Source organism: Chiloscyllium plagiosum, chromosome 46, assembly GCF_004010195.1.
Source record: "Chiloscyllium plagiosum isolate BGI_BamShark_2017 chromosome 46, ASM401019v2, whole genome shotgun sequence".
NCBI classification, from domain to species: domain Eukaryota; kingdom Metazoa; phylum Chordata; class Chondrichthyes; order Orectolobiformes; family Hemiscylliidae; genus Chiloscyllium; species Chiloscyllium plagiosum.
In genome coordinates, this window is record NC_057755.1 from 1,362,897 (window position 1) to 1,384,171 (window position 21,275).

Sequence of the window (21,275 nt, forward strand, 5' to 3'; positions counted from 1 at the left end):
AAATATATTAAAGGCTGAGATAGATGGTTTGTGAAACCATACGCAAAGTAAAAGCCTAGGGAACAGGGTGGTAGATGGAGTTGAATTCAGTATTATGGTTTTCTTGATCCTATTGAATAGGACATATTGGCCGAGCCCAACTCCTAACTACAATGGTCTTCTCTTGTCACAAAGCTGGTCTTTTTTTTTACTAAAAGCTGCTCCTTTTCCTAAAAATACTGCGTCTTTGGTTTTTCTTAAAAGGCTCGTAAACCAACTCCCAGTTCCGATTTGACTGGTTTGGTACAGAGATTAAAGGGTATTGAGAGAGCTTTTTGTTTGTATGTAAACAGATGCGACTTCAGGCCAAAGTGGTCATGTTTTAGAAGTGACTTGTATAATGTTAGCGAGTGGTCAGCTCTCTAGTAGAGCAGTTCAGACCAGCACTCGTTAGTAGTTCAACAGTGAGCTGTGTGGAAACAGGGTCTCTCCCCCTGTCTGCCCTTCTAACTTCAACCTGTAAGCATCTGTTCCAGTTTTACTGTATTTTTTGGGGGGGTTGCTTATTGGGACTGTTGTGCACATTGGGAACAGCATAATTAAGTCCAGTTTGGATAGCCTGATTTCTGTAGGGGTTCTTGGTATTTAATTGCGTAATTTTGTGAATAAATTTTTGTCTGTTTTAAAACCTGGTAGTCAACGTAGGTAACCTACTCCATGTAATTTTCACTGTACACTTACCGAAACAAATTGCAAAGCTATGATCTGGGATGCTTGCTTAAGAATATTTTGAGCGGTCTGGCCTAGTCCAAAACACTCTCATGGACATTGTGCAATTGTCTAATATGTGTGACCGCAAATATTTATCTCTTTCATTTACTTGACTTGAGTGAATGCAAAATGAGCTGAGATGTAAAGCGGTTTGCACGCTTACTATTGCCTTGTTAATAGGAAGATCATGAGACCTCGGAGCATAGAGTTATACAATAGGGAAACAGACATTTAAGTGCAACCCATCCATGCCGACCAAGTTTCCCAAACTAAACCATTCCCACTTGCCTGTGTTTGTCCCATATCCCGCAAAACCTTTTGTATTCATGTTCCTTTCAAAATCTCTTTTAAATGTTGCAACTGGACTTGCATCTACCACTTCCTCTGCATGAAAAAGCTGTCCCACAGGCTCCTTTTAAATCTTTATTCTCGCAACTTAAAAATATGGCCCCTAGTTTTGAATTCCACCACCTTAGGGTAAAGAAAAGACCTTTGCTATTCACCTCACCTACACTCCTCATAATTTTATAAACCTTGGTAAGGTCACTCCTCAACCTCCTGTTCTCCTGCGAAATAAGTGCCAGCCTATTATTTTAGAAATCAACCCTCCAGTCCTGGCAACACCTTGATAAATCTGTTCTGAACCCTCTCCATTGACTCATCAAGTCTTTCCACCATTCAATGAGATCATGGCTGATCTGGCAATCTTCAGTTTCAACCTCGTGGTTTTTTTCCCAAAGTCCATAATTTCTTCACTGATTCAAAAAACTGTTTGTCTCAACATTCAATAAGGACGCATGGGATACAAGGAAATCTGGCTTTCTGGATACAGAATTGGTTGGCCCATGGCAGATAGAGGGTGGTAGTATTTGGAAAACAATCAGCCTGAAGCTCAGTGACCAGGGGTGCGCCAAAGGGGTCTGTTCTGGGACCTCTGCTCTTTGTGATTTTTCTAAATGCCTTGGATGAGGAAATGCAAGGATGGATTCATAAGTTTGCCAACGACCTGAAAGTTGGTAGAGTTGCAGATAGTGTGGAGGGCTGTTGTAAGTTGCAACGGGACATCGACAGGATGCAGACCTCGGCTGATAAGTGGCAGATGGAGTTCAACTTGAAAAAAGTGTGAAGTGATTCCTTTTGGAAGGTTGAATTTAAATGCAGATTACAGGGCTAAAGGTAGGATTCTTGGCAGTGTACAGGAACAGAATGATCTTGGGATCCACATCCATAGATCCTTCAAAGTTGACACCCAAGCTGATAGGATTGCTAAGAAGGCGCATGCTATGTTGACTTTCATTAGCAGGGAGATTGAGTTTAAGAGCTGCGAGGTTACGCTGCAGCTCTATAAAGCCCTGTTGAGACCACACTTGGAATATTTTGTTCCGTTCTGGTCGCCATATTTTAGGAAGGATGTGAAAGCTTTAGAGAGGGTGCAGAGAAGATTTACCAGAATGGCTACCTGAAATGGAAGGCATGTTTTATGAAGAAAGGTTGAGGGAGCTAGGGCTTTTTAAATTGGAGTGAAGAAGGATGAGACGTGACTTGATAGAGGTGCACAAGATGATGAGAGGCATTGATAGAGTGGAAAACCAGAGACTTTTGTCGAGGGCAAAAATGGCTATCACGAGGAGACATAATTATAAGGTGATTGGAGGAAGGTTTGGGAGATGGCAGTTTTAGGTTCTTTACTCTGAATGATGAATATGTGGGGAATACACTGCCTGCAGAGGTGGTATAGTCAGATACATTAGGGACATTTAATCAACTCTTGGATAGGCACATGGATGTTAGGAAAATGAAGGGTACGTAGGTTAATTTGATCTTAGAGTAGGATAAAAGGTCGGCATACCATAGAGGGCTGAAGGGCCTGCACTGTGTCAAACTGTTCTATATTCTATGTACTTCACAATGTAACTCTACAGCAGTCTGCAGTGAGAAATGGCACAGATTCACTGTCTCCTGAGGGATGAAATATATCTTTATCCCTGCTTTAAATGGGCACCCCCTTACTCCGAGATAATGGAAACTAGACCTAGGCTCTCCGGCAGGGAGAAGAAATGTCTCAACATCAAGTCCTGCAGCATGGAAACAGGCTGATATCTAGACGCAGTGTGTATTAGGACAGGAAGCTGCATGTCAAAGAGGAGAGATTTAGTGTCAACAATGCTACTATCAGGCAAGAGTTATGGTTAACAGGCATCTCATCATTGCCCAGCAAGAATCTCAGGTCAATACCTCCAGCTTCGGTGGAAAATGTAGCTCGTTCCTCCAGAACTTGAGATAGGCCTCGTTGGCTGTGGGAAATAATCTCCCAGATTATTCCCACAGCCCACATCAGTCAGGCCCTTATCAGACGCCACCTTTAGGGAGAGGGAAGACCAGAGGACAATTATAGGATGATCAGACCCATCATCAGATTTGGAAAAATGCTGAGATAGTGAAGTTGTAAGGCAAGACGTGGTATCAGAGACAGGAAGAAAGGCATTTAAGGTGAAGAGGTTTGCATTCAAGCCTTTGGTATAACCAAATACAACAAACGTAAGTAAATATATTGACTGCAGAGGACAAATACACCCGATTAGGAAAGTATCTAGCAAGACATTCTGCTATTAATATCAATAAACATCAATAATATGTATTTAATTTAACGAAGGAGCTTCACACTTTAGGCAAATGCAATCCAAATTGAACGTTCTCACCTTAATGTCACTAGTCTGTTCAATTCCATTCCAGATTGATAATCCAATTGACGCTAAAGTAATCAGCAAACCTATGATGTTCGAGACAAGTACAATACGTAACTGGAAAGGAGAGGTCAATCATTGGTTAACACGAGTCATTGAGTCATGCAACATGAAACAGAACCTTCAGTCCAACTAGTCAATGACGAACATAATCCCAAACTGATCTATTCCCACCTACCTGCTGCCCACCTGCCCATATCCCTCCAAACCTTTTCTATTCATCTACTTGTCTTTAAATATTATAATTGTATCTGCATCCTTCATTCCACACACGATCCACTCTCTGTGTAAAATATTTGCCTCTCATATCCTTTTTAAGTCTCCCTGCTCTCACCTACTGTTTCTTATGACCCTGCCTCACTAGTTACCTGATGAAGGAGCAGCGCTCTAAAAGTTATGTTATGGACGAGGCCAGACCACACAAAACATTCTTAAGCACGCAGCCCAGACCATAACTTTGCAATTTGTTTTGGTAAATGTACAGTGAAAATTACCCAGAGGAAGATAGCGAGGTTGACTACTCGATTAAAAACAAATAAAAATGTATTCACAAAATTGCAAAGTGAAACACCAAGAACAAAATAAGGAACCGCTACAGAACTCAGTCTATCAAAATGAGGCTTCATTATGCTGTTCCGAATACATACAACAGTTGCAATAAGCAAACACCCTTAGAAACCAGTATAAATAAATGGAACAGATGTTTAGATGTTGAAGTTAGAAGGGCAGAGAGAGAGAAAAAGAGAGATAGATAGATAGATAGATAGATAGATAGATAGATAGATAGATAGATAGATAGATAGATAGATAGATAGATAGATAGATAGATAGATTCCAAACAGCTCACTCTTGAACTCCCAACTAGCTGGAGAGCCCTTTCGTTCTAGAGGTCACTTCTAAAACACTGGCCTGAAGTCTTTTCTGTGTATATATAAAGAAAAAGGCTTATAAACACCATTTAATCTCTGTACCAAACCAGTCTAATCAGCACCGAGAGCGGCTTATTACCCCTTTGAAAAAACCAAGGATATAGTATCCTTGAGAAAAGGAACAGCTTTTAGAAATAAGAAACGAGCTTTGTGACAGCTAGTGCTTCCAAATACACCTGTTGCACCATAACCTGGTGTTGTTGCACTTTTAACTTTGTTCACCTTAAAGGTGTGACCCCTAGTCTTAAAAATGTCTTTCCTATGGAAAAGACAACTACCATTAACTCTATCTGTACCACTCATTATTTTATAAACTTCTACAAGGTCGTCTCTCAAACTCTTACACTCCAGTCAAAAAAGTCCCAGTCAACCAGCCTCTATTATAATTCAAACCCTCCATTCCTGGCAACAGCCTGGTAAATTTCGTTTGAACGCTTTCCAGCTTAATAATAACCTTCATATAACAGGGCAACCAGAACGGGAGACAGTACTCCAGAAGAGGCCTCACCAATATCCCATACACCCACAATCCTATACTTCCCAACTCTTATATCAATGAACTGAGCAATGAAGATAAAAGTGATAAATGCCTTTTTATCCACACTGTCTACATATGACACAAACTGCAAAGAAGTCGACAGCATGCAAACAGCCCTTATCCATGCTGCCCAGTATTCAAAATTAAACTAGTTCCATTTAGAGTCATAGAGATGTACATCACTTTGCTCCAACTCATCCATGTCGATCAGACATCCGAAAGTAATTTGGTTCCATTTGCCAACATTTGGCCCACTCCCTCTAAACACTTTCTATTCATGTACTTACCCAGATGCCTTTTAAATGTTGTAATTGTACCAGCCTCCACCACCTCCTCTGGCAGCTTGTTCCATACACACACCACTCTCTGCGTGAAAATTATGTCCTTCAAATCTTTGTTATTTCACCTTAAACTTCCTTTTGGACTCTCCTACCCTGGCATAAAGACCCGGGATATTCACCCTATCCCTATCCCTCTCACGATTTTATAAACTCTGTAAGTTCGGCCCTCAGCCGCTGATGCTCCAGAGAAAAAAAAAACCCCAGTCTATTTCAGCCTGTCCCTGTAGCTCAAACACTCTATCCTTAAACTATTTTCTGAACCCTTTCAAGTATCTTCTTTCCGAAAGGAGGGAGATAAGAATTGAATGCAGCATTCCAAAAGTGGCCTAACCAATGTCCTGCGCAGCCACAACATGACCTTTCAACTTCTATAGTCAATGCGCTGGCCAGTAAAGGCTTGGGTGTCAAACACTTCACTAAGGATAGAGAGAAGGTCATATATGAACACCTGAAGATAGTTGGACATTATTTTACATTGAATAAACTCGACCACTTAATCACCAAAGATACAATACCTTAAATTTTTCACTTATCCTGAGGGGTAACAAAGGAATCATTCCTATGACACAAAACTGCAACAGAAAAGAGAAAACACACACAAATTAGATAAAAGTATTGTGATCTCTTGTGTGTCAGACAGAAAACCTCCCTCATATAAATTGTCTCAGTCAATGCAACTGCAGAGTTTGTATTTAAAATTGTTTAAAATAAGGTATCTCATTAATCAGAAGGAAATTGCCCCATTCTGATTGCCTGGTTTCAGCTCAGTCATTCTTTTGTGAGATGCAGGGTTACAACTCCTCAGATACTGAGGCAGCTTATGTCCAAAAGCAGCAGGAACTGAACAATAGCGGGACTTGGAATGAAAAATAGCAAGTATAAAGGTTTATAAAATCTTGAGGGGCCCGGATAGGGTGAATCGACAAGGTCTTTTCCCTGGAGTGGGGCAGTCTAGTACTGGAGGGCATAGGTTTCGGATGAGAGGTGCAAGGTCTAAAAGAGACCTAAGGGGCAACTTTTTTCACACAGAAGTTGGTGCGTGTATGGAATGGGCTGTCAACGGAATACGTGGAGGCTGATACAATTGAAAGCCTTCTGGCTGGGCAAATGAATAGGGGGTTTAGAGGGATATGGGTCATGTGCAGACAAATGGGACTAGATTAGGTTACAATATCTGGCCGGTATGCACGAGTTGGACCGAAAAGTTTGTACATGTCTAAGGCTCGAAGACTAAGTAACATTCAAGCATCAGTCAATGACTGGGCACTGCATGTTGGCATAAGGTTAAGATTATATTTCAAATCAACTTGGTCAACATGCCACACCAAAACGAGATGTTTGCACTTCTCCATTTAATAGTGCAGCAAATTATAGAATTACAGAGGAACACAGCAATTAAGGTAAGCCTACACTATCAGAGCAATTCCAAAGTGATGACACTACCTCGAGATCTCCCAAAAACATGAACCCATGTCAATCCTATCCAAATCCTACTGATCAGCCCTGAAACAAACAAAGACCAAGCCTACTTTTTGTTTCCTTCCAAAGTCTCCCACAGCCCCGCATCAACTCTACAGCAAGAGTATTGTGTGCAGTTCTGGAATCCACATTGTAGAAGGGATGTGATGGCATAGGAGAGGGCGCAGAGGAGAATTTTACCTGAACTAGAGGGTTGCAATCACCAACAACAATTGGACATACTTGGGTTTGTTTTCCTTAGAGGAGACCAAGAGAGGATGTGTCAGAGGTGTGTAAAATTATGATGGATACAGACAAGAAGGAACATTTCCAGTTGGTGCAGGGGTCAATAACTGGAGCATAGATTAAAGGTAGCATGTTCAGAAATGATGCATGGAAATCATTTTTTTACCAAGAGGGTAGTGGGAATCTGCAACTGTAAGAGTGGTAAAGGCAGAAACCGTCATATCTTTTAAGAACTATTAATAAGGCATGCAAGGCTGTGAGCTAAGTGCTGCAAAATGGGATCATTATAGAATCATCGAGTTGTACAGTTGAAACAGACCTTTTGACAATGCTGACCAGATATCCTAAATTAATCTACACCTGTTTGCCACCGTTTGGCCAATATCCCTCTAAGAAATTCCTGTTTTTGTACACATCCAGAGGCCTTTTAAATGTTGGAGTTTTCCTAATCTCAATAACTTCCTTTGGCAGCCCATTCCATACATGGACCACCTCTGTGTGAAAAAGTGACGACTCAAATTCCTTTTAAATTTTTCCCCTCTCACCCTAAACCAATGTCCTCTAGTTCTGGTCACCCCCACTCTGGACAAAGACCTTGGCAATTCACGCTATGCTTGCCCCTCAAGATTTTATAAACCTCTATAAGCCTCTGAAGCTGCAGTGAGAACAGTCCAAACCTATTCAGCGTCTCCCTGGAGCTCAAACCCTCCAACCCTGGCAACATTCTTGTAAATCTTCCCTGAACCATTTCACGTTTAATAACATTTTTCCTATAGCAGGGAGACTAGAATTGAATGCAGTATTCGAAGTGTCCTGTACAACCACAACATGACATCCCAACTCTTCTACTGAATTGGGTGCTTCTTTTTGACTGGCGTGGACATGATGTGATGATTGGCTGAAGGGTCTTATTCTGTAGTAGATATCCATGAATCTATCGCTATATTTATCACTATAAAACATAGCTTCTTATGATATGTGAGATCCTTGACACAAATAAATCTGTCCTGCTCCACCCTGTATCTCTGTATCAGTCCTAACCCAAATCACCATCCAGTTTTCTACAATTAGACCCTTTTAATTTTTCTTTATTTAATTTGATTTATTATTGTCACGTGTACCTTGGTAAAGTTTTATTTTGCGTTGCAGTACAGGAAGATCATATCATACGAAATGTATGAGTAATAGAACAGAGCGAGGAATACAACATTACTGCTGCAGAGAAGACGCACAAAGACTGAGACCAACATGACATTTAAAACTGGAAAGGGTCCAATCTGAACTAATAACAGCAGGGAAGAATCTGTTACTATGTGTGTTTAAGCTTTTGTATCTTCTGCCGGACGAAAGGGATTGGAAAAGATTATAACCGAGTGGGAGGGGGCATTGATGTTAGCTTCCTTTCTGGAGTAGCAGGAAGTATAGGTGGAGTCAATAGATGGGATGTTGGTTTATGGATAAAGAATGTTTTTCCCATTTTCTTCTATAGCCCTAAATCAATTACGAAGCAAACCTATCCCAGTAGTCCCATAATTGTAGCTACTGAACCCAAATTAGTCCCACTGCCCTAATTCCTCTTCTTAGTTATGTATCAATGCAAATTAAGTTCAATATCAGGGTCCAGTCTGAGACCCTGATCAATCCGCAATAGGACCAATTTAAAGACTCTTACCAGAACGCCAGACCACCATGGAATGCGGGCCTGTGCAAATCGGCTATGGGGCGTTAAAATCGCCGATGCAGCTCCCAAAACACTGATTGTGAAGCCCAAGTACATTTGGCTTATCTGTAGACAAGTACCAAAGCAAAATAGGACATCAGCAATGAACAGACATAAAGGTTTGGTGATTAGCAGACAATCAAGAATTCAATGGTTTTCTAAATCAACATCAGGCACATGGTATTTCTAACTGAATAGACACCAAAAGCGAAAAATTGAATGGTTATGCTCCATATCGGAACAAACATTTAACAAGCATTTGGAGGTAATGTTCTTGAGGGTTTGTGACTGGCCTAACAATTCAGAAGTCCATAACAAAGCTTGGGACATGAATGCCAGTCCTACCAGGCATCTGTAATGAAATCATGAAACCATAACTGATTGTTGTAAAAGCCCAATTGGCCCGTATATGTATTTTAAAGGAAATAAAATCAATCTTCCATTCCTGTAATGACCTACTACAACAATGTGGTCGCCTCTGACATGCCTGTACTAGACACATCCATTAAGGACAATAAGGCATGGGTAAAATTAGCAATGCCCTTGAAAGAAAATATTTTATTTGGTTTAAGTTAAGAGAAGCTGCTGGATACACCATGGATTGTGTGAACTTATTGTGGTATTAAAGCATGCATTTTTTTCCTTTTTTTTTGAAGAGAGGTTTTAAGGCAGAGGTGATGAGCTGTCTACCACAGTCAAAAGGATAAACAGCCCAGCGAGGCGTTTAGTTTTTATTTAAAAAATTGGATCCATAGAAGCAGCCTGAAGGGGTGTGGGAAAACTCCCATTGAACCAAGGCTTTCTGGTTTAGCTTTCTGCAGTTGCTGTTGGGGTCTTGAAGAAGAGGAAGTTATTTTTTCTTCCCCTCTTTCAGTTACAGTCAAAAGCTGGGCTGTTCTTTTATTGCTACAGGAGTTGCATATGACACCGTCTGTTTTTGAATTTGCCTGTTTTTATGAAGCATGGGTTTGTGTGATGTTATTACATTGGAACAGTTAATTCGTAATAGTTACTGATCTATCATTTTGTTAAATTTTCCAATGGAGTTATGTGAACCCAATTCCTTCTTAGTTTGTTGCATTTTAACAATAGTGGATGAATAAAGTGTGTTTGCTTAATGTCAAGTGTATGACAAATTCAATTGCATCTGGAGCGTAACACCTCAAGAGGAAATGGTCTAGACCTCCTTCTGAAAAGTGTGAGCGGGTTTGGTCTGGTCCACAATAAGTTGATAACATTATTAATGGAATGGAGTTTTCCTTCTGCAACTGATTAGCGATGCTCATGAGAAAGCAATGCTATGATACAGTAGCACGGTGGCAATTTTAGTTTTATTGACAAAAAATGGGCACTGAAACATTTATAATGTTTTTACGGACATGGCACAAAATTAAAATGGTAGAGGCCTTTATATATCCTTCTGCTCGGAAGTCTAAAATGAAATAAAAATATTCAGTCTGTAATGGACACCGGAACACAATTGCATTTATACTGGAATGAGATAAAGTACGGAACACATAGTACGCTGATAATCTTTAAGATTTGTTTTCATTCATTCACAGGATGTGAGTAGTAATGGCCAAGACAGCGTTTGTTGACTATGCCTAATTGCCCAGAGGGCAGTTCAGAGTAAACCACGTTGCTGAAGCCACCTGAAGGCCAGACCAGGTACGGACAGCTGTTTCCTTCCCTATTGGACAATACAGGGCCAAATGGGTTTTCTCGACAATGTTCCACTGGGATCCGTTCTATGTCCTCTTTTGTTTCTCATGTATATAAATGATTTGGATGAGAATATCCAAAGCATGACTAGCAAGTTTGTGGAATATTGTGTACAATTCTGGTCTCCTTCCAATCGGAAGGATGTTGTGGAACTTGAAAGGGTATAGAAAAGATTCACAAGGATGTTGCCAGGGTTGGAGGATTCGAACTACAGAGAAAGGCCGAATAGGCTGGGTCTGTTTTCCCTCGAGTGTCAGAGGCTGAGGGGTGACCTTATCGAGGTTTATAAATGGTGAGGGGCATGGATATGATAAATAGACAAAGTCTTTTCCCTGGGGTGGTGGAGTCCATAAGACGGCAGAAGTTCAAGGTGAGAGGGGCAAGATTTAAAAGGGACCGAATGGGGCATCTATTTCATGCAGAGGGTGGTGCATGTATGGAATGAGCTGCCAGAGGAAGTGGTGGAGGCGACTACAATTATAGCATTTAAAAGGCATCTGAATGGGTATATGAATAGGAAGGGTTTGGCGGGATATGGGCCAAGAGCTTGCAAATGGGACTAGATTAGGATATCTGGTCAGCATGAACGTGTTTGACTGAAACAGCACTGTTTCCGTGCTGTACATCTCTATGAGTCGAAGACAAAACGTTGGTGGCATAGTAGAAAATGAAGAAGGCTTCCTAAGATGACAATGGGATATTGATCAAACGGATCAATGGGCCGAAACATGGCAGATAGAGTTTAACCTGGATAAATGCGAGATATCCCATTTTGGTACAGCCAACAAGGGTTGGGCTTACACTATTAATGATAGGGGCAAACGTTGTAATTAAATTCTCATTGAGCACCAGTGGGATCTTTTTGCATCCATCTTTTGGAATACTCACTGAAGGATATCGTAGCTTTCCATCACGTCCATAGTCTTTGACTTTATTTTTACCTGAGAGAGATCAATGTACGGAAAACAGTTCATCATCAGAAAATCAAAATGGGTTTTTAGTATTCTATTAGCAATGTTCCAGCGCATTATTTGATCTTGCATTAAATCCCTACCTCCCGCCCAGATGAGACAAGAGTTTACTTCGAGGCATACAACATAGACAGAACCCTTTGGTCCATCGTGTCTATGCCAAACACCAAACATTTACCTGGAACTTGGTCGGTAACTTACTGCACACCCTGAAACTTGAAGCGCTCAACTCAATGCTTCATAAATGCTGTAAGAGTTTCTGCCAGTCCCACTCTCTCTGGCACAACCCCATATTTCTACCACCCTCTAGGTGAAAAAATCTGCCCTCAGGTCAGTTACACATTACTTTAAACTTATACCCTCTTTAGGTACCTCTGCCATGGGGCGGTAATTCCCATGATGCACTCTGTGCTGCCTTGCATACATTCTATTTCTGGGCCTGACCTTCCATGGAGAGCTCTGCCTCAAAATTCTCACAGACAGCACTTCCATAGCAGTCACTCCGCACTTGCTGTCACAAGACAGGAATGTTCGAAGGACACAAAACTTCAGTGAGAGGCGACCAAATGAATGCATGTGTGTGAGTAAGATGTGTAAGTAATTTGAGAGAGTAACAGGACAGCTTGGCAACTGAGTGAGGGGTCAGGATGGTAGCGTGTACGAGAGGTTGTAGAGTCATAGACATGTGCAGCACAGAACCAGACCCTTCAGTCTAACTCGTTCATGCTGACCAGATATTCTAAATTATTCTAATCTTGTTCGCCAGCACTTGGCACATATCCCTCTAAACCCTTCTTATTCATATACCCATCCTGATGTCTTTCAATTGTACCAGCCTATTCATACACCCAGATGCTTTTAAATGTTGTGCCAGTCTCCACCACTTTCTCTGGCAGCTCATTCCATACACGCAACCCACTCTGTATGAAAAAGCTGCCCCTCAGTTCCTTTTTAAATCTTTCCCTTCTCACCTGAAACCCGTACCCTCTAGTTTCGGAATTCCCCACTCAGGGAAAGAAAGATCTTGGTTATAGACTCTAAGCAGGCCTCGTATGACTTTTATAAACCTCCATAAAATCAACCCTTCAACCTCTGACACTCCAGGGAAAATATCTCTAGTCTATTCAGCCTCTCCCTGTAGCTGAAACACTCCAACCCTCACAACATCCTTGTCAATCTTTATAAGAAGTGTGAAGTGAGGACAAGGGGAGAATAGAGGGGAGGAACAGGGGAGGCGGTGGGGTTGATGTAGAGAGGGAGGGGGGAAGGCGATAAGTGGGGGTGAGAGAAGTGGAAGTTAGAGGGAAAGGGGTGAGGAGGGGAAGTGTGGCGAGGTGGAGAGTAAAAGGAATGAGGAGGGGAAGGGGATTGAATGAGGAGAGTCATAGGGATGGGAAAGGAAGGTGAGGGGTGGGGATGGAAGAGGAGGGAAAATAGGTAAAGGAACGGGGAGGAAGACTGAGTTTGGATTGTCGGTTGAGGGTGTTTGACACACCTTTATGCTCTAACTTTTCCTGGGTTACTCTCCAAGTAATCGTTTTTGAATCCTTCGAAGCTCCCTGATTCCAGCCTTTGATGTAATGGTTTCCGATGCAGAGTAATCTGCCAATCATAAGATTCAACTGTCAGGCCATCTCCACATAGTCAGTGCATTGGAAACTTGGTGGGGCTAAACCTCCCTCATTCCTTGGCGTGATTGTTTTTCCAATCAGCTGGGTGTGTATCTGAATTTTGACAAGTACGACCAATACATTTTTCTGCTCACCGGACAAGTCCCTCGCAACTTGAGATGCTGACCAGAATGTTAAAATACTCACGGACATTTGCTTTTACATTTCGCTTATTGATTGGCTGCTTTAACTCTGAATCTTGGTCATGATCAGGGCTCGCTCCTGACAATGCTCGTTCTTGATGACATAAGTAGCCCACTGATTGTTTCCTGAATCCATCAAGTTCATCAAGGTCCTGCACAGATAGGAATATCACTGAAGCTCTGTAACAGTATTCTGGATGTAAATCCACCACATGAACTACAGAAACTGCAGGGAGATTGATTATGCATTCCACATTCTCCAGAACAATGAAGGATGGGAAAAAAATGAATTCCTCTCTCCCGCACCCACCAGTCCAACCACCCAACCCCACCCCACCCCCAACACAGACATACTGATACACACACACACACAAGCAAAGAGTTCTGAAAGACAAATCTCTGAGGTGTGGAAGGAAAAAGATAATCTGAACAGAATTCATAAGGCAAGATCTTGTTCGACTCGTAGGGTTGAATGTTTGAGAAGTTTAAAGGGAGAGTTGATAAGGCAATGCATTTGATGTGGATGTTCTAAAATATATTGATAAGATTTCACTAGCTTCGAAAATAAAACCTTACAAGTCAAAAGAACAGAGCAAATCGGATTGGAAGTTCTCTCAAGTCTACACAGCCACCTGCTTACTTGACATACTTCCCCATGTCAACAGCACTAGCTCAATCCTCCACACACTCAGTGACCCATTCATTGATATCAGAACTGAACCTATTAAAGGTATTTCCATGAAGAAGCATAACTGGTCTTCCCTGTGATTTACTCTACTCCTTCGGAGGTTTCCAATGGATGCTATACTCCATACTTGTGGCGAGGTGGAGCTCATAAACATGGTGTGAAGTGGGGCTTTTGGGAAATCAAAGTGAATTGAACATAATGACAGTTGACTCCATTGTAATTGATTAAATTTGAATATGGCTTGATGTAGGAAGCAGAGAGAGGTTGTTTGCTCTTGTTTTGGAATGGTTGCTGAGCATGTGGGGATGTGAAACTGTAAGATTGGCATTAAGTCATTTATGACCAAGCTGAGGAAATATTTCTTCATTGAACAGCTTTGGATTTGCCTCTGTCAGATTGTTGCGACGCTATTTAATTTTATCCATTATCGACAAATTAGTGTCTGTCAGGAAATTCTTATCTATGCCAAGTTGTCAGAGAACCTTAGTCAGGATCTTGACGGAACTGGTTTAAGGAGCAATATGATGTGCTCCTACTCATATCAGTTATGTGCTTTGCATTTGTTTCTTTTTCTGGAAAGAGGCACAAATTCACAGGAAATGTTAACCAGCTTCACCGAATTGGTTTCTGTCACTAAGATCTTTGCTAACACCAGTAAATAATTGAATGAGACCTATTTCTGGAGAAGGATAAGCTGCTGGAACCCCATGAAATCCCAAGTGCTTCCAATTAGTAAGGCACACAGACCAAGGGATACAAGATCATAAAGACCACAATATGTAGGAGTAGAATTAGGCCTTTCGGCCCATTGAGTAAGCTCTGCCATTCGATCATGACTGATACGTTTCTCAATTTAATTCTCCTGCCTTCTCCCCGTAACCTTACTAAGCATGAACCTATCTATCTTTGCCTGAAATCCAATCAATGACTTGGCCTCATCAGCATTCTGCGGCGATAATTTCTATGGATTCACCTCCCTCCAGCCCTAGATGTTCCTCAGAAACATTCGTCAGCCACATGCGACCGAAATTCAGAAACCTTTTCCTACCGAGAAGGTTGAATTACATCCTCAAGCAACCTCTTATATTCAAGAGACAGCTCGGATGTACGAAGGGAATGTGAAAGAAATGTAAAACCTGAAAAATGTGGAGTTGATCCACACATCATTCCGACAACAGGAAATGGGAGGTCACAATGAAGAGAATCCCTACAGCGTGGAAACTGACGATTTGGCCCAACAAGTTCACACCAACATTCCGAAGAGCATGCCCCCACCGCCCCCCCCCCCAAACCGAGCCCCCAACTACCTTAACTCTGTCGCCCTGCATTTCCCAATGGCTAATCTATCTAGCCTACACATCCCTGGACACTATAGCCAGTTTAGCACGGCCAATCCACCCAGCCTGTACATCTTTGGATTATGGGACGAAACCGGAGCACCTGGGGAAAACCCACACAGACACGGAGAGAAGGTGCAAGCTCCACACAGACACTTGTCTGAGGCTGGAATTGAACCAAGGTTCATGGTATCGTGAGGCAGCAGTGCTAACCAGTGAGCCCACAATACTCTGCGGTATTAACTTAGCACAGAGCAATCTACAGTTGCAAAGCAATCGCTTGGCTCGAAAAACACCAGTTGAGTTTTTGAGGAAGGAAACTTGAAATTTACCTCTTTCCCTATGAGCCTTTCCACCAAATCCATTCGGGGAATGGTTCCCAGAATATCCACAACCACGTTTAAAGCTTTCTTCTTGTCGTGGTAGAATTTCTTCAGCAGCTCCGCCACCTTCCAAGCATTAGCATTTTCTAGTTTGCCAGCTGGTATGCGATGATCGCCCAATAAGTACCTGAAGTGTTTCATCTCCTCGTCTGTCAAATCCTCTAGAATTTGCTGAATTTTCTCCATTACTTCCTGAAAGAAATAGGGTGACACGCTGTACTTGTCATACAATATCATGTTGTATAACTTTCAAAGGGGATGAATAGTGAGACCGAGAGTTGGCAAAATGACTTCAAAGCTTGATTCAATGTGACTGTGTCTAATTTCCCATCGCCCCGTGCACATATCTCACTAACCTCATTGCCCACGAATTACAAAACGTTATCAATTTCAGTTTTGAACACTCCAAAGATGACACTAAAGAACATAAGAGCAAGTAGATGGAGTAGACAAGCAGGAAGCTGGAAGGCCACAACAGGTGTTTCAGTGACTCAGTGGTTAGCACTGCTGCCTCATAGCACAATGGTCCCAAGTTTGATTCCGGCCTCGGGTGACTGTCTCGGGTGAATGTGGCATTTGCACATTCTCCCTGTGTCTGTGTGGGTTTCCTCCAGGTGCTCCGGTTTCCTCCCACAGTCCAAAGATGTGCACGTCATGTGAATAAAGGGGGTGGGGAGGGCAGGGTTGTGAGGTGGGGTTAGTTATACGGTATGACCTGATTGGTTGATGGGAGGAATGAATCCTGTTGGTGGCTGGAAGGAAGGGTCGATGAGAGGAAAGGGCGGGAGGGGCTGAACAGGACTAGGCCATTCGAACATGCTTCACCATCAATGCGACCATGGCTGATCCCATTTTGGCTTCACCTCCACTTTCCTGCCTGCTCGCCTTAACCATTCAACCTGCTACTGATTCAAAATCTGTCTATCGCCTCCTTAAAATTAATCAACGCCCCTGCATCCATCGAACTCTGGGCTAGTAATTCCACCGATTCATGAACCAAGTAAATTCTCTGTTGCAAATCTGCTACCCCTTATCCAAAAACTATGACCTCTCCTAGAATGACCTACATGAGGAAACGTCCTTTCCATGTCTACTTTGGCAATCCCCTTTATAGACTTCAAATATATCTCCTCTCAATCTTTCAAACTCGAGAGAATATTGACTTAAACTGCTCAATGTCACTTTTTAAGACAAACTCCTCACTAAATTTCATTACAAGCCTATTACAAGGCAAAGTAGACCAGTCCTTCAGTTTGAAGATCTATCATTGAAAAATCAGTCTCTGGCTCAGACTGGTTTATGTCCTGGCTAGTTCAATCTTCTCTCTTGAGACTGAGCTCTGACAGACCTTTGACACTGCCGCAAGCATCAAATTACTGCCTTTTTTTATTAAACTCAGAACATAGAGTAGCTCCTGATTCTCTCTATGCCCCGGTATGTTACAGCTGCACTAAGCAAATTCTGTTTGAGGGCTTCCTTCACTCTCTCCCCTTCTGCTGTCAGCTGCACTCAACTTCTGATGTCTCTCACAGACGTGTGCTGCCTGAAATCACTAAAAGGTGACTTGTATGGCCTGAAACCTGTTCTTTCACTTATGGCCAATTCCAAGCTCCAACCAATCTCGCCTGCAAAAACTCCAATCAAATCAAACTAAAAATTATTTTTTAGCTCCATCCATCTGCATGACAAGCTAGCCTTTTCCAGATGACTTAGCACTTAAGAAAGACTGTTGAATGCTTAACTTTCTTTCTTTATTTTTCTGCGTTGTCCCTGAGCTTTTGTGCCTAGGTCCTTTTATGTCTAAGAGGGTGCTGGGAATGGAGAAATTGTATTCTTTTTGCTGTACTCACGTGCTTCTGTATACGTGAAGCAAATTCTGATTCATGAAATCGCTACAGTGAGGAAACAGGCCATTTGGCCCATCATGTCCGCACTGATCCCTCAGAGCATCCAACCACTCTACCCCATCCCTGAATTTCCCAAGGCTAATCCACCCAGCTGTCAGATGAATGATGAAGCAGACTCGATGGGCCAAATGGCCTACTCCTGTTCCTGTTTCCTATGGTCTTCTAGTCGTACACCACTTCCTAAGCAACTTAAGTTGCATTCATCTGGAATGGGCAATTTGTTAACTGACAGTGCTCTGAAGTGCTCAGTTATTTCTCGCTGTCAATTGTAAGTTCTGAGCAATATATCTGTCCTTGTTCTCCTCTCTGCTGTTCTACCACGGGCTTCACCCTTTTTAGCTGTGAGGTCAACTGTTTTGCCTGTATTCCTTACTTCAGATATAGCCATCAGAAATCCCCTTTTTTCACCCCTAGCTATCAACATCAAACACTTAATAATTGATTCATTTTTACTTTTGCAAAGAAAAATACTTGCATTCCTGCAAAGAATGATCGCTGCTCGATCTGTCACATTACTCTTCCTGTGTGGTTTCTCAATGCCTTGTTCCACAGACTGCATTGTGCATGATTTCAACTGAAAACTCTACGTGGAAATAGAACATAGAATGGTACAACTAAGTATAGACCCTTCGGTCATCAGTGTTGTGCCGGCCATTTATCCTAATGTAAGATCAAACTAACCTACAAAGCCTTCAATTTACTGTCATCCATGTGCCTGTCCAGGAGTCGCTTAAACGTCCTTAATGTGTTTGATTGCACTAATACCACTGGCAGTGCATTCCATGCACCCACCAGTCTCTGAATAAAGAATCAACCACTGACATCTCCGCTGAACCTTCCTCAAATCACCTTTAAATTATATCCCCTTGTGATAGCCATTTTTGTCCTGGAGAAAAGTTTCTAACTATCCACATTATCTTTTGATTCCAGCCTCAAGCGATTGTCTGTGTGGGGTTTGCACATTCTCCCCGTGACTGTATGGGTTTTCTCCTGGTGCTCCAGTTTCTTCCAAAACTCCGAGAATATGCAGGGTAAGGGTGAATTGGCTATGCTAAATTGCCCATACTGTTGAGTGATGTGTAGGTAAGTTGCAAAATTCAGCGGTAAATGTAGAGTAATAGCATAGGTGGGATACTCTTCGGAGGGTCAGAGTGGACTTGTTGAGCCAAATGGCCGGTTTCCACACTGTAGGGATTCAATGAATTCTATTTTATGAATTCTATTAATCTATGCCCCTCATCATCTTGTAATCTCTATCAAGTCACCTCTCACTCTTCTCCATCTCGATGGGTATATGAATAGGAAGAGTATGGACCAAGTGCTGGCAAATGGGACTAGATGGGGTTGGGATAACTGGTCGGCATGGAGGAGTTGGACCGAAGGGTCTGTTTCCATGCTGTATATCTCCATGACTCTGCGACCGTAGGGTCTGTTTCTGTCATTTACGTCTCTATGACTCTGTGAATCTCTGACCGAAGGGTCTGTTTCTGTGCTATACATCTCTATGACTCAAAAAGGAAAGTTCACCACATTGGTTTCTCTGAAATTAATGTTTTTTTGACTACAAAACATCCGGACATTGGTAACAGTTTCTCCTTATTCACTCTATTCAAATAGCTCAAACTTTTGAACAATGCAATTTTAAAAAAAGTTTAATTAATTATTTGCATTCTCAAGAAACACGTCTATTCTTTTAAAAAATCACGTATTTACTGAAGTGAACAATTTTCCTGATTGTTGCCGAACTAGTGCACCTTCTCAAAAATGTTTGATTGTTCCTGAAGCTTTGTTACTTCTCTCAGATTTAGAATTATAGTAGTCTGTTCCAGAATCCTTAGCTTTACTTAGCAATACGCTGAATTAAAGTCTTTTCTAACTGTGATGATACGAAGGGAAGTTCTTACCTCATTCATAAAACAAAAGCTGTTCAGTTGTCACGCAGTATAAAACAAAATTTAAAATGTGTCCTCTACGATGAAAAATCGATCCCAAATGAAAATGAAACAAGAAACAGTGGATACTGAAGAGCTGAAGCAAAGGGAGAAATCGCTGGAGAAACTCTCTTGTGTAGAGAGAGCAGAGTGAACCTTTCGTGTTCAGCGACCCTTGTTTAGAACAACCTACCTTGCTGAGTGACAGTCATTTCGAAATAGTAGTTGCAGACCTTCGAGAACGTGGGCTGTTTGAACAAGAGAGACACAACAGAGAGTCTGCTAACAAAAAGGGATACAGCAGAGAATCACAGACAATTCAAAAAATTGCCCCGAAGAAAATTAATTGGCACTTCGGAAAATACCAGCTGATTCATTTGGCCAATGTATTTGGTAGGATGGTGTTGATGTGGTGATGAAATTAATGTGTATAGGGACTTTGAACAGTGCATCATAGAATAAGTTTGCAAGCAGGATACATGGCACCATATGGTAACATTGATTGATCCCAGTTTGTCTGATGGCACATGCTGGTGAATGGTTCATTTACTCTCGAAGGATAATACAAAGCTGCACTCAAACTCCAGGGAACTGAAGCTCATCGTCTAAATGTCAGATACAAACTGGGTGCTTTGAGTGTTCAGACGCTTCTTCAAACATTTCTTCAAGGACCAGCAGATGGCTTAAGTATCAGAGCAAAGTCTTGGCATACAACCACAGCATTGAACAGGCAGAGAATTGGGAGTCTCTAATGCCCTGTTGTATGTACTTAAGAACAATACTGAGACAGTGCCAAACTTCTGAGGGAGCCTTTCAGCTCGAAATGAGCCCACAATCCAACTTGAAAGCGGACTTAAATACGAGAATAAAATTACAACTGCGGTAAAAAAAGTTGCTGCGTTACTTCGCTGTCCCTGTAACAATTCAAGTGGTCTCATTTTAAATTTCCTCTTTGCAAATAACACTGGGGTTATAAAACCATGAGGGGCACAGGTAGGATGAATGATAGCTGTCTTTTCCCCAGGTTTGGGGATTTGAAGACTAGGGGCCACAGTTTTAAAGTGAGAGTAGAAAGATTTTAAAAACACACGAGGGCCTCTGTTTTTACACAGAGAGTGGTTGTGGATAGAGGAAGTTGTGGGTATGGATAAAATGTTTAAAAGACACTTAGATAATGACATGATTAAAAAAATGTTTGGAAGGATGTGGGCCAAGCGCAGACAGGTGGATAGGTTTAGTTTGGGATTATGGTCAACATGGACTGGTTGGACCAATGGATCTGATTCCCTCTATGACTTTATAAGTTTACAAAAGCAGTAGAGATTCTCCCATTCCTCAACTTGTGTTTACATCTAAAGCTGCATTAGGTCCAAACTGGTGATCTGACCTGTTATCTTACCGTAGCTGGTGGTATCCTACTGTCTGAAAAATGTTGACCCGTCATATTACTTTGAAATTATTTGATTGTGTAAGGAATGCTACATCTTGAGAAATGCGATTTCTAACGCTCTAACTATGAGCAACACCACAAACACAAAGAGGTCAAACCTTTATATTCTCTGCACAAAATGTGGGCACAAGGTGTTTTTATTCGAAGCAACTCCTCAGTTAAAATTTAAAAAAAAAGGCATTGCTGGAGATGGATTCCAGAAATCGATAAGCTTGGATTTATAAATACAGCCAAAAATATCACAGATGCTGTTGAGTTGAAAAAGAAAACAGAAAGTGCGGAAGGAATTCTTCAGGTCTGGCAGCCTCTATGGAGAGATGGACAACAGGAAGATTTTGAGTCTGGGA

At 41.8% G+C, this 21,275-nt stretch overlaps 1 protein-coding gene across 5 annotated transcripts in view; it reads right to left on the minus strand.

The window, feature by feature from the left end:
- The window catches only part of LOC122544060, a 37,945-nt gene extending 17,590 nt beyond the window's left edge, over window positions 1–20,355 (minus strand). Inside the window, exons 1-8 of one of the 5 annotated variants that reach the window (XM_043683054.1) lie at window positions 19,672–20,355; window positions 15,590–15,832; window positions 13,237–13,384; window positions 11,337–11,389; window positions 8,679–8,792; window positions 5,818–5,874; window positions 3,450–3,551; window positions 2,986–3,110 (exon numbers count right to left, since the gene is read on the minus strand). In XM_043683054.1, coding sequence (XP_043538989.1) covers window positions 2,986–3,110; window positions 3,450–3,551; window positions 5,818–5,874; window positions 8,679–8,792; window positions 11,337–11,389; window positions 13,237–13,384; window positions 15,590–15,826 — 836 coding nt within the window. In that variant the 5' untranslated portion in view covers window positions 15,827–15,832; window positions 19,672–20,355. The other 4 variants (XM_043683052.1, XM_043683053.1, XM_043683055.1 and 1 more) reach the window with 4 other exon arrangements.
- Window positions 20,356–21,275: the final 920 nt, after the last annotated feature.